We start from the raw sequence: 13,075 nt of genomic DNA, 5'->3' as shown, positions 1-13,075 counted from the left end.
GCGCAAGGGTGTAATTATGCGTCCAGGGCCCCGAAACCGAACCGGGGGGGCCTCTTTGCCCCGTTCCCTCAAAATCTCTCCACCGTTTCCTTCCCCTCTCGAGGTCTCTGCTTCGCTCTTGTCCTCTTCTCTCGCAACGCGTATCCAACACAGGACACTGTCTCGATCCGCACGCGTCTTTACGTAACTCTGAATCCGTTTAAGCGAATGAATCCGCTCGCATGGCTGACTAATGCCACTGGATCGACGACGATCGCAGAGTATCCACTCACGGAACGGAAGGTAAATAAAGAATAGCGAGATCGAATCGGCTTGGAGCGAGCCGATTTTGCAAGCGACGCCTTTCTCTCGCGACTAGGCGAGCTCGCCGGATTTTTTGCCCGCGTTCTAGGCCTCGTTCCGTGCGGCGAATTCGGTCGTTAAGTCGCGCGGAATTCGCGGCGAGCTGAAGCTGGTGGTACGTTCGAAGGGAAACGAGAGGGAAAACCGACGCGGGTCCCGTTTCCGAGGCCGGCTTCGTAATTAGAATTGCAAATCGGCCGCGGTTGTTGTCCGACGATGCGCGTTTCTTCGTCGCGACGAAAGTTCCTCGGCGAAATCCCGCGGCTGTTTTTTGCGCGGCGTCCTCGCGGGAAGGGCGCGCGCGCCGCCTCCGCGGCAGTTACCAGTGAAATCGTTTTAGCATAATTCGAGAGGTGACGGCGGGGTCCTTTCTTCGCTCGCTGCCGATAAAAATCGCCTGTTTTGCTCGGTGGCCGCGGTGACATCTCGACGAGGGAGGGCGAGACGCTCCTCGCGCAAAAACGTCCCCCGAGGGTTCTCGCCGCCCGTCCTCCTTGTTTTCGAAAAATGCTCGACAAAGTGCAAAATGGGGTTAACCGGAGGGTTCATCGAGAATCGAGCTAACAACGGGGCGCGGAGAGCCTCGATCGGACGCCAGGATAGAAGGTCCAAACGATCGCGTCGCTTGGGGGGTGGAGGGTGGTTGATTTCCTTGGCTAATTTCTCGAGGAAGTTGTTTTTTCGCAGCGTAAGATCGTAAAGAGAGGGGATGGAGGGAGTGAGAGAGAGAGAGATTCTAATTAGAAGGAATTTGGTCGTTCCAGGGCTGAATTAAGCTAATCGGCCGCGACGAACGAGGGTCTCGCCCCGGCTGGGAACGCGCGTGCAGCGCGAGACGCGGAAACGGAGCACTCGTCTGACGGACAGGGGAAGAAAAGAAGAAGAGAGCGGAGAGGGTGAGTGGGCAACGACCCTAGGCGGAGGAAAAAGTCGAGAGCATGAAATTAGTCGTACTCGCGGCGCGGAGCATTAGAAGTGCCCCGAGGGCTCTCTCGTTTTATTCGATAATTATGCAAATGCCCGAATGATTGTCGGGCAATATGTCCTTGGAATAAAAGTCGAGTCGGAGCAATTCGGTTATCTTTATGATTCTGAAACGCGAAACGGAGCGAGCGAAGGGTGAAAACCCGGAGGGGGATGACAGGGTGAAAGAAGAAGAAGAAGAAGGGCGGCCGAAACGCGCGACGCTGGAGGTCCTCGTCTCGCGGAGCGACGCCCAGAGGAGAGGCAGAGGCGGTTAATTTGCATCGAAACGCGCGTTTCCCTTTTCTCCCTGGTTAACCGTCGCCGTCGCGATGATGCGAACGCGGTTCGAGACCGTGGATAAAAGGAAAAGTCGCGTTCGGATTAGAGGCGCGTGCTCGTGTTCTCCGGTTATCAGTTACGCGAGTAACCCGTAAAGCGAGACGCGTGGATAGATGGTGAATAGATCGCGGAGAATTGCGGCCACGGCCTATTAAGACGTTCGCTCGCCGCCGATTTAATTAAGTGGCTACGACTCTCGACCCTGGCGGACCGCGGAACCATAAGCCGGATCGTCGTTATTTATTATTAAAATATATTCCCTGTCGAAAGGGTGGAGCCTGGCTCGGCCAATGGGCGCGCGTCGCGTGCCTCGAGTCGTTAGGGTGCCTGGAAATTGATAAGAACGCATCGACGCCACCGTCGCGGCCGTCGCCGCCGCCTGGTGCAGCCTTTAATCTGCGCGCGGCGAGACTACGCGCTCCTTAACCGACGCTCGACGAATCTATCGTCTGGAATCCGGTAATTGTAACGCGAACGCCCGTCCTCGCCTCGCCTCGCCTCGCCTCGCCTCCTTCACCTGCCTCTTCGTACCTGCAGTCTCGTTTCACCATGCTTCGACTATTCACTTACCGTGTCTCGTTCCAATTTTTCTTCCTCTCCTCCCCTTTTTTCCTTCGAGGAGAGGGAGGTGGACGACGGGCTAGGGTTGCCGATCGTTCCACGATTTATGGCATCGCGCAATGTTCTAGGGTGGAGATTGAATTACAAACAAGTTTTTAATATAATATATATATATGTATATAATATGAATAAGAACAGGGATCGCAATCTTGCTTGGTAAATACTCGAAGAACGCACAGAACTGTTAATTACGGTAAAATGTAGCAAAAATAATGGGTTAAAAAAGGACGGGATTAAAAATATGTATATCGGAAAAAGGTGGCAACCCTGACGACGGTGTCAAGGATAGATTAACGGGGGATACGCACACACCTACGCACCAACACTTTACAATAACAACTATTTATTTATAGGTAATAATGCTGAATTACAATGAATACACTTTTTTGCCTCGATACTAGATTGTATAAGTCCGATCGCGAAATCGACATCGCTCGTCGTCATCTCGTTACTCATTGTCGGTAGTGCGGCGATACTGATTTTTCCCCACCCGACCCCCCTCCCGACCCACGAGTTTCTTTCCCCTGTACGCAACCCGCCCCGCATTCCCACCCCGTATCCTCCGTGTCTTAGTTTCTTTTCTTTTTTTTTTCTTTCTCTCTTCCTCGTTTTCCTCGATTTTCGCGTTCACGGAAATTTACCCGATTCGTCGATCGAGAATCGCCAATGAACCGTCTTCTCCCGTTCGCCCTTTCTTTCTCCGATCCCACGCGATCGTCCGGGAGGGGGTCGTCGTTTCAACGGCGATTCTCCACCCGCGAGTAGATCGACCCCGTTCGATTGGTAGTGGCGATGGCAAATACAGATGAGCTATCGGTGGTTAAATTCTCGTTTCACTACGTGTAGCATCGTCTTAACGGGCATTAGCCGGTACGTACGATCTAGACACTATGATTATGTGAATCTTTACAACACAAGAACCTTACGGGCAAAAGACTTTGTACATGGATCTTAAATACGGGGATCGGCCTCGGGGAAATATTGGTCGCGGTTCGGCTCGGGCGCCCCCTCCTACCCCCACGTCCGCCATCATCTTCGATCGGCTGCGCGTCCATCGTTTCACCGGAAATATTTCGCCGAGCATACTTTTGGGCCGATCAACGCAAACGCGGGACACACGCAATATGCATTAGCCTTACTTGTCGACGATAGTAACTAAGTTTATTTATATAAATAAGGTGTTATACGATTTAAAACGCACGGGAGAATCCTTCATTGTTTCTCCTTTATATATTCTTCATTCTCTCTCTCTCTCTCTCTCTCTCTCTCTCTTTCTCTCTCTTTCTCTCTATCGCTCTCAGCGCACTCGGTTCGTCCAATCTCTCGATCGAAGCGTATTCTATCGTTCCGCTATCGTAAATTCAATCGCCTCGAACTCGCCTCACCACCCCTCCCGATAAAACGCTCTTCTCCTCGCCTGGCTGTTCCTCTCTCTCTCTCTCTCTCTCTCTCTCTCTCTCTCTCTCTCTCTCTCTCTCTCTCCCCTTTATCAACGACGCACACGCACGCATACACTCGCGCAGCTCCTTTCGCTCTATATGTTACAGAAATAATCGAGACGATTCTGTCGCGCCGAATTCGAGTCGAACGCGCGCGGCGGGAATCGCGTTCGCGGTTGGTCTGTTAATCCCGAAGCGTGGCAGAAACGCGGCGCGGCGTTCCGGTTGGCCGTGCGAGAACGTCCGGTCGACGGCCAGGCAACGACGCCCGTTCTTTTTTTTTTTTTTTTTTGTTACTTCTCCTCTTCCCTCCACCGTCGCGTTCGGCAACGATCGACCGAATGAAATCCTGGTACACCGCCGTCGGGGGAAATAATATTAATGATAATGATAATAATACTCGAAACCGAGGCGGCGCGCCCGATCGCAGCTCTTAACAAACACTGGATCATCTAACTGAACTCGCTCGTTTAATTAGGAGAGATGGCTACCTCTAGGAACGCACTCTCTCTCTCTCTCTCTTTCTCTTTCTTTCTCTCGCACCAGTCTTTAGAGAAACGTACCCCTTCGCGCCTCCTCTCGAAGGGTTTTCGTCGTCACACTGTCACTGGATAAATCGATCTCACCGTTAAGACGCTTCGCACGCGTTTCGTGGATCCGGCGGCGGACGTTCTCCGTGGCACGCGGCCGGAAACCACCCTCGATCGGAACGCGGTGGCGGTACCGAGGTACGAGTTCCGGGGAACGAAGGTGGGAACGAAGGAACGCGTGCACTCTCGCTCTCGCCTCCGTTGATATGTGTTTCCATTCCCATTTCACTGCCTCTGCCCGTTCGCGCGAACGGAGAACACCTCGAAACGCGTGTCTGCCCGTCGCGCACTCTCCATCCTACGTGCTCGATCCTACGCACGCGGAACTACCGCGAAGAGAGGCTCCTCGCTCCGTCCCATCGATCGATCGATCGATCGATCGTGATCACTCGTTTTGGCTGCTCGCTGATAGACGCTCTGCCCCTCTTCTCGCCTCCTCCAGCCTCTTCTAGGTCGCGCTCGTGAACAGAACGGAGTTCTTGTAGTAACCCGTTCGGGACTCTGAAACAGAAGCGGGTCAAGAGTTCGGTGACCAGCGGCTACGTCTAACGCACACTCTCCGCGCGGCTGATAACGCCTCGAACCTCGGGACGATTCGATCGGGCGTACACGTTACCGCGAGAGAGGATAAGAGGGAAGGCCGAGCGAATGATTCGATGATCGTTCGGCTGGAAGCGGCGCCGCTCACTAATTATCGTTGCCTCTTGAGACGTAGACGAACGCGAGAAAGGGACCAGCCGCGGACGTTCGATGGAAAGAGAGAGACCAGCGTCGGGCCCGGGCCCTATCCGGACGCGTTCGTAAATACGAGAGACCGGTCGACTCATCCGGCCCTTAGGGCGCCTTTGTGATCGAGCCGCCACTCGACTTTTTATCGAACTGTCGCTTATGATTGAAAATCACCACGCGCGTTTTAATAGTCCACCGGACCCGATTTACTCGGTACGTTTCTTCTCTGGCTACCCCTCCTCCTCTTTCTCTCTCTCTCTCTTTCTCTCTCTGTTTTCTAACCGCAAGAGAGCATCGAAGATCCTTGGACGGGTGTCTCGCGAGTTTAAGAGAGGATCCTCGAAATCCACGTTCCGCCATGGAATAGAGAAAATAGAGAAAAGAAACGGGAGAGTTTTACTACTTTGCGAAGCCGCGGCCAATTAAGGGGTCCACTCGTTAAGCGGCTGCCAAGATCGGTGCGGGCCCCGGCTCGCGGGGAGAAAAACGATTATTTACGTGCACCGTCACTACGGCCGCCTTCCGAGCCGACGAAAGAAAGGGTGCGAGCTAGAGAGAGAGAGAGAGAGGGAGTTTTTGCCGCACGATGGAACTTTCGACAAGTTTCCTCGCGAAGCGTGAGTCGAAGCCAAGTTTTGAATCCTGCGGCGGCGTGTGCCGGTGACGCCGTTGCAAGAAACACGAGACCCCCCCGTCGAGAACGCGACCGCCATCCACTTCCGAGACTTTCTAATTAAAGATCCGGAAGTTGGTTTCGCGTAGTCGTCGCAAGAAATTCCTGCCCGCCGTTCCGTCCACGAGCGTCGTCGAATTCTCCGTCTCTCACGAGGACGCGTCTCCGCTGAACCCACCTTGAAGAGGAGACTTCACTTGGTCCCTCTCGGCCGCCTGATGCTGCCGCGATTTTCTCTCCAGCTCGAGTTCCTGCACCAGCGACTCTGCGATCCCAGAAACAGAGAAAATTCGATGGTTATTTCACCTGGCTCGATCCGCTCGAGCGCGCGCCGCGACGAAAACGGGCCGGTAATTAGTGGAAACCCGGGAGGCGAACGCGGTGGCTGCGCGAAACGGGGACGAGAAAGGGATCCCGGGCCGCCTGGGATAACGGACGAAGGCAGGCGTGAAAGGGCCGCGGGTTTGCTCACTGAATTCCGCAAGGATTAGGGTGAAAACTGGAAAATGTCCCTTTAATGATATCGCGGCGAATTAACCGCGGTCTACTTCGTTAAGCCCACGGAACGACGCCGGCTCCCTTCGACCAGGCTCTCGCGGAGATTAAAAGAGGCGAACTCTTTCCTCGACGCGAGGACCTTTCAATCGCCAAGACGGGAAGGATTAATCGCGATGGGGGGGCAAGAAGACGGAGGGCGATAGAGGGAGAGAAAGAGAGAGAGACGGCACTCGAATATAATCGGGAAGCGTGAAACGGCGCCTCCTTGGGCAACGAGCAATGGTAAAATCGAATTGCGAGGCCATTAAATTCCAGTTAACCGGTGCGCGCGGACGCGGGCGAGGAGTCCGCGGCGCGGAGTTCGCGGGAACCAGAGACGCCCGGGCCGAGATTCCATTATGCTTTGAGCAACAATAGCTGAGGGCTGTTCCGTGGTACCGTGGGTGTGAATTCGTGCGTTCGTCAGGCCGGTTATATTCCACGGGACTCCGTCGAGCGTGGGCGGGCGTGTTTGCGTTTCACTGAGCCAAATTACCTCTGCCGCCCTTATCCGCGCGCGGGGTGTTTCCCGTCCCTTTGATATCCAAATGACAATTTAACTGCTCAAGATACGGTACCGCGCGTTACCCGTGATTGCAAAGGGGTACGCGTCTCTCTCTCTCTCTCTCTTTCTTTCTCTCTTTCTCGTTTAGTCAGACACGATGTGCGCGCGCGACCCGTCCCATACCGAGCGAGTAAGTAAGTAAGGGAAACAGCGGAGCGCGGGGGATAAGCTTTCTTTCTCCCCCGTTTCTCGTTCGCAGCGGCACGTACGTCCGTGGATATCGAGCGACTAATAGTTTTGCTACCGTATTACACACCCTGACAAATCGCGGGAACAATGAAAACAATTTCAGGCCGTGCCGAACGAGCCTGCTGCCCCTGGTTTCTCGCCTCTAAACGGTTCGCATTGTATCCCTCGTCCCGGTAGACGATTTTTTCGCCCGGCCTCGACTTCGGGTAGGAGGCCGTTGAAAGGAGAGCCTCTCGGACTGTATCCGGTATGACTGTGCGTTTATCCGCACGTAATTAACTGGCGCACAATGCATCGCGAGAAGGCCAACTCGCCTCACCAGAGGAGACGAAGAAAAGGAATCGAAAGCGGCGGCGGCTCTCGAAAAATCCTGGTATTGTGCGGCCCGCGACGCGGTAACGTCATTCGAAACGGTCTTCGATCGAGGATTTTTTCGTCCTCGAGAAATGCCCCACGAAATTCCACGTCCACGCGCGTCTCTTCCTCTCGCGAGAACGCGTTCGAATCGTTTCGCCCCGCGACAAAGGATCGTTGATCGCGTTACGCGGAATCCTAGAGGCGCGCGGAGCCATCGAGAGGAGCATCCCGGGTTATTACAGCGGCGTGTAATAAGTAATTTCCGAGGCGGCGCGGAGCTTCGTGACCTCGTGCGCTGAAAAACAAACGTCGCACCGGGTTCGACGATCTTCTCGCGCGAGCATCCAGCGGAGCGTCTCCTCCGAGGGATCGTGTCCTGGCCGCGGTAATTGCTCGAACCTTCTCTCTCTCTCTCTCTCTCTCTCTTTCCCTTTCCCCCTTTTCCTCTCCCGGTGAGAGATGATCGAGTCGAGAATCGAGGGTTAGCAAAAGTCGAGGAGAAAAAGAGCACCGGTGGAGTGTACAGGTATACATATATACCGACGGGAGTAGAGGAAGAAGAAGAAGAAGGAGCGACGGGGGATGGGTGGCGGCGCGCAGGAAGGACCCGGGAGGAGAACGGAAAGAATGGAAGAAGAGAGGGCCGCCACGGGGTTGATTTCGTGTAGCGCCGCGCGTTTTTAATGCTCCGATCTTTATGTAAAACAGAACACGGACGGCTTGAGGGGGCAGGCGGGGGTGTGCGAGGCGGGGGCGCGAGGCGAGGACCGGGGATAGGCGGGTAGATAGGCGCTCGAGCACCAAGCCGACCGTGAAATTGTATGAATCAAGGAGGTGCATGGAGAGAAGCGCGGAGACACAAAAACCGGCGATGCGAGCGGGGCAAAAAGCGAAGAGTCGAGGATGAAGAGGAATGCCTCGGAACGCCGTTCGCCTCCCGATTTCCGATGGAAACGCGTCCTCCGACTGGCGGTGCGCGAACGGACGCGGCTGCTAGCATCCCCTGCGTGTTACGGTTTTCACCCTCCCGATTTCTCCAGTCGTCGTTCGTTCGTTCCTCGGGCGAAACCACCTACAACAACGTATCGCCCGCTATATTGCTCGTATACACGCGTCACGGTTTATCACTCTCGCGGGGGTGGAGAGGAGGGTTATTGTCTCTGGTCTAATGCCGTTCCACGGGGCAGACAGACGCGCTCGGGATATTTCATCTGGTCGTTTTTCCGCGGCTGGAATCAGGGCCGCGTGTCGCGCACTATTTTTTCCTCCCGGAACGCGGTTATTCGCGTCCCCCCGCCCTCCCTCCGGACCCCTCGCCGCCATTTAAGAAACGAGATATCCCGCCGCGATACACCGACGAATTTACAGTGTTACAACCAGTTACCGTACATTGTATAACTCAGGCGGTCCGTTCCGGTTTTACGGTCGGCAGTTTCTCCGGTATAATAGATTCGCCGTTGAAACTCGCGCACACGCACATTCCAAGGCGGCGCGGCGCGCGACTAAGCGAAACGTTTAACCGGGATACACCGGCGACTCGTTCGATCGCGAACGAGGAGGTTACGCGCGTACAAACCGCGTCGTCCCCGTGATCGATGATCGTCGAGTACGGAGCTTCGTCGGAGGTGGGACGCGCGCGAGTCGGACGCGGAGGCGGCGCGAGCCCGGGGTAGGAAATAAACGACGCCGCGGAGGAGATGGCGGAGGAAGAAGACGGGTACGACGCGGGTCTGTCGCGAGAAAGCGGCGGACGGGACGCGGGGTGGGAGGGACGTTATGGTCGCTGCGAAATTATTGCATATAGTCTGAATATTAAAGCGTGCCGGAGTGCTCGGTCGTACTCGTCGGATGGTGGATGCTGCGGATGATGGACGCGAAGGAATCGTGGTGTGCGCCGCTGCGTGTACCGCGTACGTGAGTACGTAAAGGAGAAAGCGAGCGCGAGGGGCAGAGGGATCGCGGAGGGTTTAAGGGAAACGAAGGGAGCGAAGGAAGGAAGAGAAGGAAGAAAGGAGAAGGAAGGCAGGTAACGCCACCGAGAGCCACGGTGGCCGCCGGGGAAATTACGGCTCCTTCCTTACTTGCCAGAGATGTGCATAAACTCTGCATTACGCTCAGTGGCGCTCATACGAGGACTTTGCCAACCGCGGGAGGATCGTACGCGAATGCCTCTCGCCCTGTTAAACGCTACCGCGTTCGACTCGCCGCGACCGGTCTTTCTACGCGTACCCCTCTTGACTCGCCTCACCCGCGTTCCATCGTTGGGAAACGTCTGCTCGTTTTCACGTAGTTACCCGTGCTCCTGCGAGCTTCGAACGCTCGCGACAAAGAGAAAGGTGGACGATCGCGATTTTTATTCGAAGCGTTTGTAGCATTGGAATGGAAACAGCGCGCGTGAATTCGTAATTGAACGGACGAACAGATTGGTCTTCTGTTTTCAGGTACAAACGTCGCCGTTCTTTCCGTGGCAATCCTCCTGGCGCTCCGACGAGCAGAATGAGAGGCGCTGTTCGTATAGAATGCATGACTCGAAGACACGACGGCCCCGAAGTCCCCTCAGTGGCGTAAGTACCTACCTCAGACGACGACGTTACGTCGACCTATGCTTCTCCTTGTTGCTCGACCCCTCTCCCACCCCCCCGTCACCCCATCTAAATCTCCGTTGTTTATTGCAAATGGATTCCGCATCATGATGCCCGGGTGGCTACGGGACCCTATTCAAATACCTCGTGTTTCCTCGTCAGAACCGACTCTGGCCCCCGCCCTTCGCCGCTTGTACGGGGTTGTTATTGCCCCCGGCGTGATTGTTCCCTCTCTCTCTCTCTTTCTCTCTCTCACGAGATCTTTCGAATAATTTACTTTGCGCGATACCGACGCGACGCGTACCACCACCTCTTTTCCCCTCCGCGTCTCTCTTTCCGTTCGCGGGTTTCATACCCCAGCCGCTCCTACGAGCCCGAGGTCTCTCCTCTTTTTTGTTCGGGTAATCGAGGATCGAAGTCACCCGGGCGGAAGATCAGAAAAATTGAGTGGATCCTAATACGGGAACGCGATTATCCGAATTAGCGGCTTGCCACGGATCCTCGCCCTCTTTTCATCGCGGTCGCGCCGCCTCCCGTTCGCCACGGTCTCGAAGAAGGGTGCCCGCGAGGCTGGCCGCTTTTCTTAAATTTCGCTCGATACCCATTGTTATAGCCCCGGCAGCTTATTTTCTCTCGTCCCCCTGCCTTTTGGCAGCAGCAGGAGTCGGCGGTGGGGAGAAAAGGTACGGGAGACTCGCGTTGCCTCGAGATCCTCGAGCAGTTGGGATCGCGTTTGCGAACTGACCTTGGTAGTTCTGCCAGAAGGCGGATGCCTGACTGCCGATCAGGTCCAGCCCGTATCCCCATGCCGGTTTCTCGGGGGTGGATGGTTGCTGGGAGGGACGCGGCACTTGGGCCTCTCTGTACTGCTGGGCCTGTTGCTGCTGTTGCAGGGGTTGCTGGGACGACTGTTGCTGCGAGGGTTGCTGCTGCGACTGCGAGTGCACAGGACTGGCCTCCGGTGGCTCCGAACTCGTGCGAGCCTCCACCGTAACGTTTTCTAAAGAGAAGAACAGAGAAAACCACCGCGAACAACGGGGCGTTAGAGAATCGGCTGTGATACGATCGTCGAGGAGCGGAGCCAGGTAACGGACCCCTCTCTCGAACGGAATCGCGTGCCTCCGCGTTTCGTTCGAAATTAGTATCGCTGCTCTCCCTCTGGTTCTGACAGGGTTAATCAGCGACGGCAGCGGGAGAGTAGCAGTCGCGACGCGGACGGGATTCATGCCTCGGCGTTGTGTACACACGTATATCGGAATAAGAGATTTCACTTAAAGGGTTTCAAGCTCGGTTCTCGAGTTTTGCTAGTGACAGGAAGAGAGAAGGGGGTGCCGCCGCGGCGTTGCGGTGCCTCTCTCGCGTTGCTCTCCGAGGATCGCGCGGCGTTTATCGTTTAACCGGCGAGGAAATCGAGAAAGAGACGATCCCGCCACCCCTGCGTTGAACGGGAGGGCGCGCGAGCGTCTTCCCACCGGCTACCGGGGGATAAGTAAGGAATCGTATTCCGGCTGGTGTCAGTCTGTTTGCTCTGCCTCGACGAATTAATTAATTTATTCCGAGATCACCGGTAGCCCGAAGGCGCGCGCGCTCTCTCTCCCTCTCTCCTCGCATACCTGCTAACTAGAACGCCTCCGCTCTTTCTCGCTCTCTTTTTCCGTTATCACGGTAATCCCCCGGCAAGCACGCGCGCAAAGTCCGACTCGTAAACCCTCCGCCCCGATGCACTTACCGGTAATCGCTCTGACTTGTTCGGAGGAAGCCCCCGTCGCCTTCAACGCCTCCTCGAGTTGCGTACGCCTCTTGATCTCCAGGTCCAGCTGTTCCTGCAGGCGTTTCCTCGCTCTCCGCTCCTTCTTCAGCCGTTTCTGGTAGATCACTGGAATCAAACGATCGTCGGGAAACTCTTAACGTGGTTCGTTCGGTATCGTTAGCTTCGATGGTGGCGGGCTGGCGTCGTCGAAGCGCGCGTTTTCGCGGCACCATCGACGGACACCTGTCCAAACGAGTTAAAGAGATGGGTCAGCGGTGTTCGCTGGTCCCCGGGTGGCGGAACCCCGGCGCGGTCAAAGTCCAACGAAATTATCCCGGCGTATCATTGTACCGCGGGGGGTTCCACGGTGAGCGCAGGGGGCCACGGAGCACGAACACGCGTCTAAGCGGGGGTCTGATCGTCTCGACGGCTACCGTGCGCGCCTGTCGACGCATGCCTCTTCGAAGATCGGCGTCGATCGATCTAGTTATCGATCGATCTACGAATTGGTCGTCCGGTTAAACCGGTTCCCCTTCTAGTCGACGCGCACCATTTGCAAACGCGCTCCATTTTTTTTCTCCTACCTCTCTCTCTCGTTTTTTCTCTTTTCTCTCTCTCTCTCTCCTTTCCCTTTCCCCGCGGCGCGATCGCCGAGCAGCTGTCAGTCCGACCGCGTTCGTTGATTACTTTATTTCTGTACGCGCGTAAATCCTTGGCTGTCGCGTCGCGACGAGTATTACACATTTCGCGTTTCGCTGTAATTGTCCCTTTACGATTGCTCGCATTTCTACGTCGCTCGTTTCAATGGACGACACACGGTGACCGTCACGCGAGTAACATTAAACAACCGCCAGTCCGGGATATCTTTCCAATCGATCGTAACAACGACCGGTCTCTCGTACGACGAGCAATTATTGCGTGCGAGGTGCGCGTACCACCTCCCGGCGCAGATCGGCAGATTATTCGCACGCAGAGTCGGAGAGATCGGTCCCGCGGTCGCGAGACGCCACCAATTCGATTCGGGAATTACCGTCGGAATTCGCGCGAGACCGGACGCGCGCAGGAAGGCGCGTATTCGACATGGTCAGACGCATCCTACGAAGCGAGGTCGATCGAGAGCGTTCGTGTCGGCCCGTTTGAACCGCACCACAAATCCCTCCCTGCCGTCCTGCTCGTCGCTTTAATTATTTTCCATCATTGTGGGCCGACGCGTCCGGCCATTGTGTCTTCGCACGGGATCGCGCCCGCTCCCGGCGCTCTCGGGTCCGATCTCGCTCGGAACCTGGGCTTTATTGTCGACGGCGCAGGATCTGGGGAACCGATACGCTCGCCGCGATCGAGATTCCCGGGCAAACGGAACGCGGAGGAACGACGCGCGCCTCCTTTTCACGGACTA

General features: G+C 55.8%; 1 protein-coding gene across 2 annotated transcripts in view; it reads right to left on the bottom strand.

The window, feature by feature from the left end:
* Nucleotides 1–4,620: 4,620 nt before the first annotated feature.
* The window catches only part of Dac (dachshund family transcription factor), a 129,688-nt gene continuing 121,233 nt past the window's right edge, over nucleotides 4,621–13,075 (bottom strand). For both annotated transcript variants that reach the window (XM_076909836.1, XM_076909837.1), the window contains exons 9-12: nucleotides 11,659–11,805; nucleotides 10,675–10,929; nucleotides 5,878–5,964; nucleotides 4,621–4,798 (exon numbers count right to left, since the gene is read on the bottom strand). In XM_076909836.1, coding sequence (XP_076765951.1) covers nucleotides 4,746–4,798; nucleotides 5,878–5,964; nucleotides 10,675–10,929; nucleotides 11,659–11,805 — 542 coding nt within the window. In that variant the 3' untranslated portion in view covers nucleotides 4,621–4,745. The remainder of the gene's footprint in view (nucleotides 4,799–5,877; nucleotides 5,965–10,674; nucleotides 10,930–11,658; nucleotides 11,806–13,075) is intronic.

The sequence above is a fragment of the Xylocopa sonorina genome, chromosome 2, assembly GCF_050948175.1.
Source record: "Xylocopa sonorina isolate GNS202 chromosome 2, iyXylSono1_principal, whole genome shotgun sequence".
NCBI lineage: Eukaryota > Metazoa > Arthropoda > Insecta > Hymenoptera > Apidae > Xylocopa > Xylocopa sonorina.
This window is presented reverse-complemented; position numbering and strand designations above follow the sequence as displayed.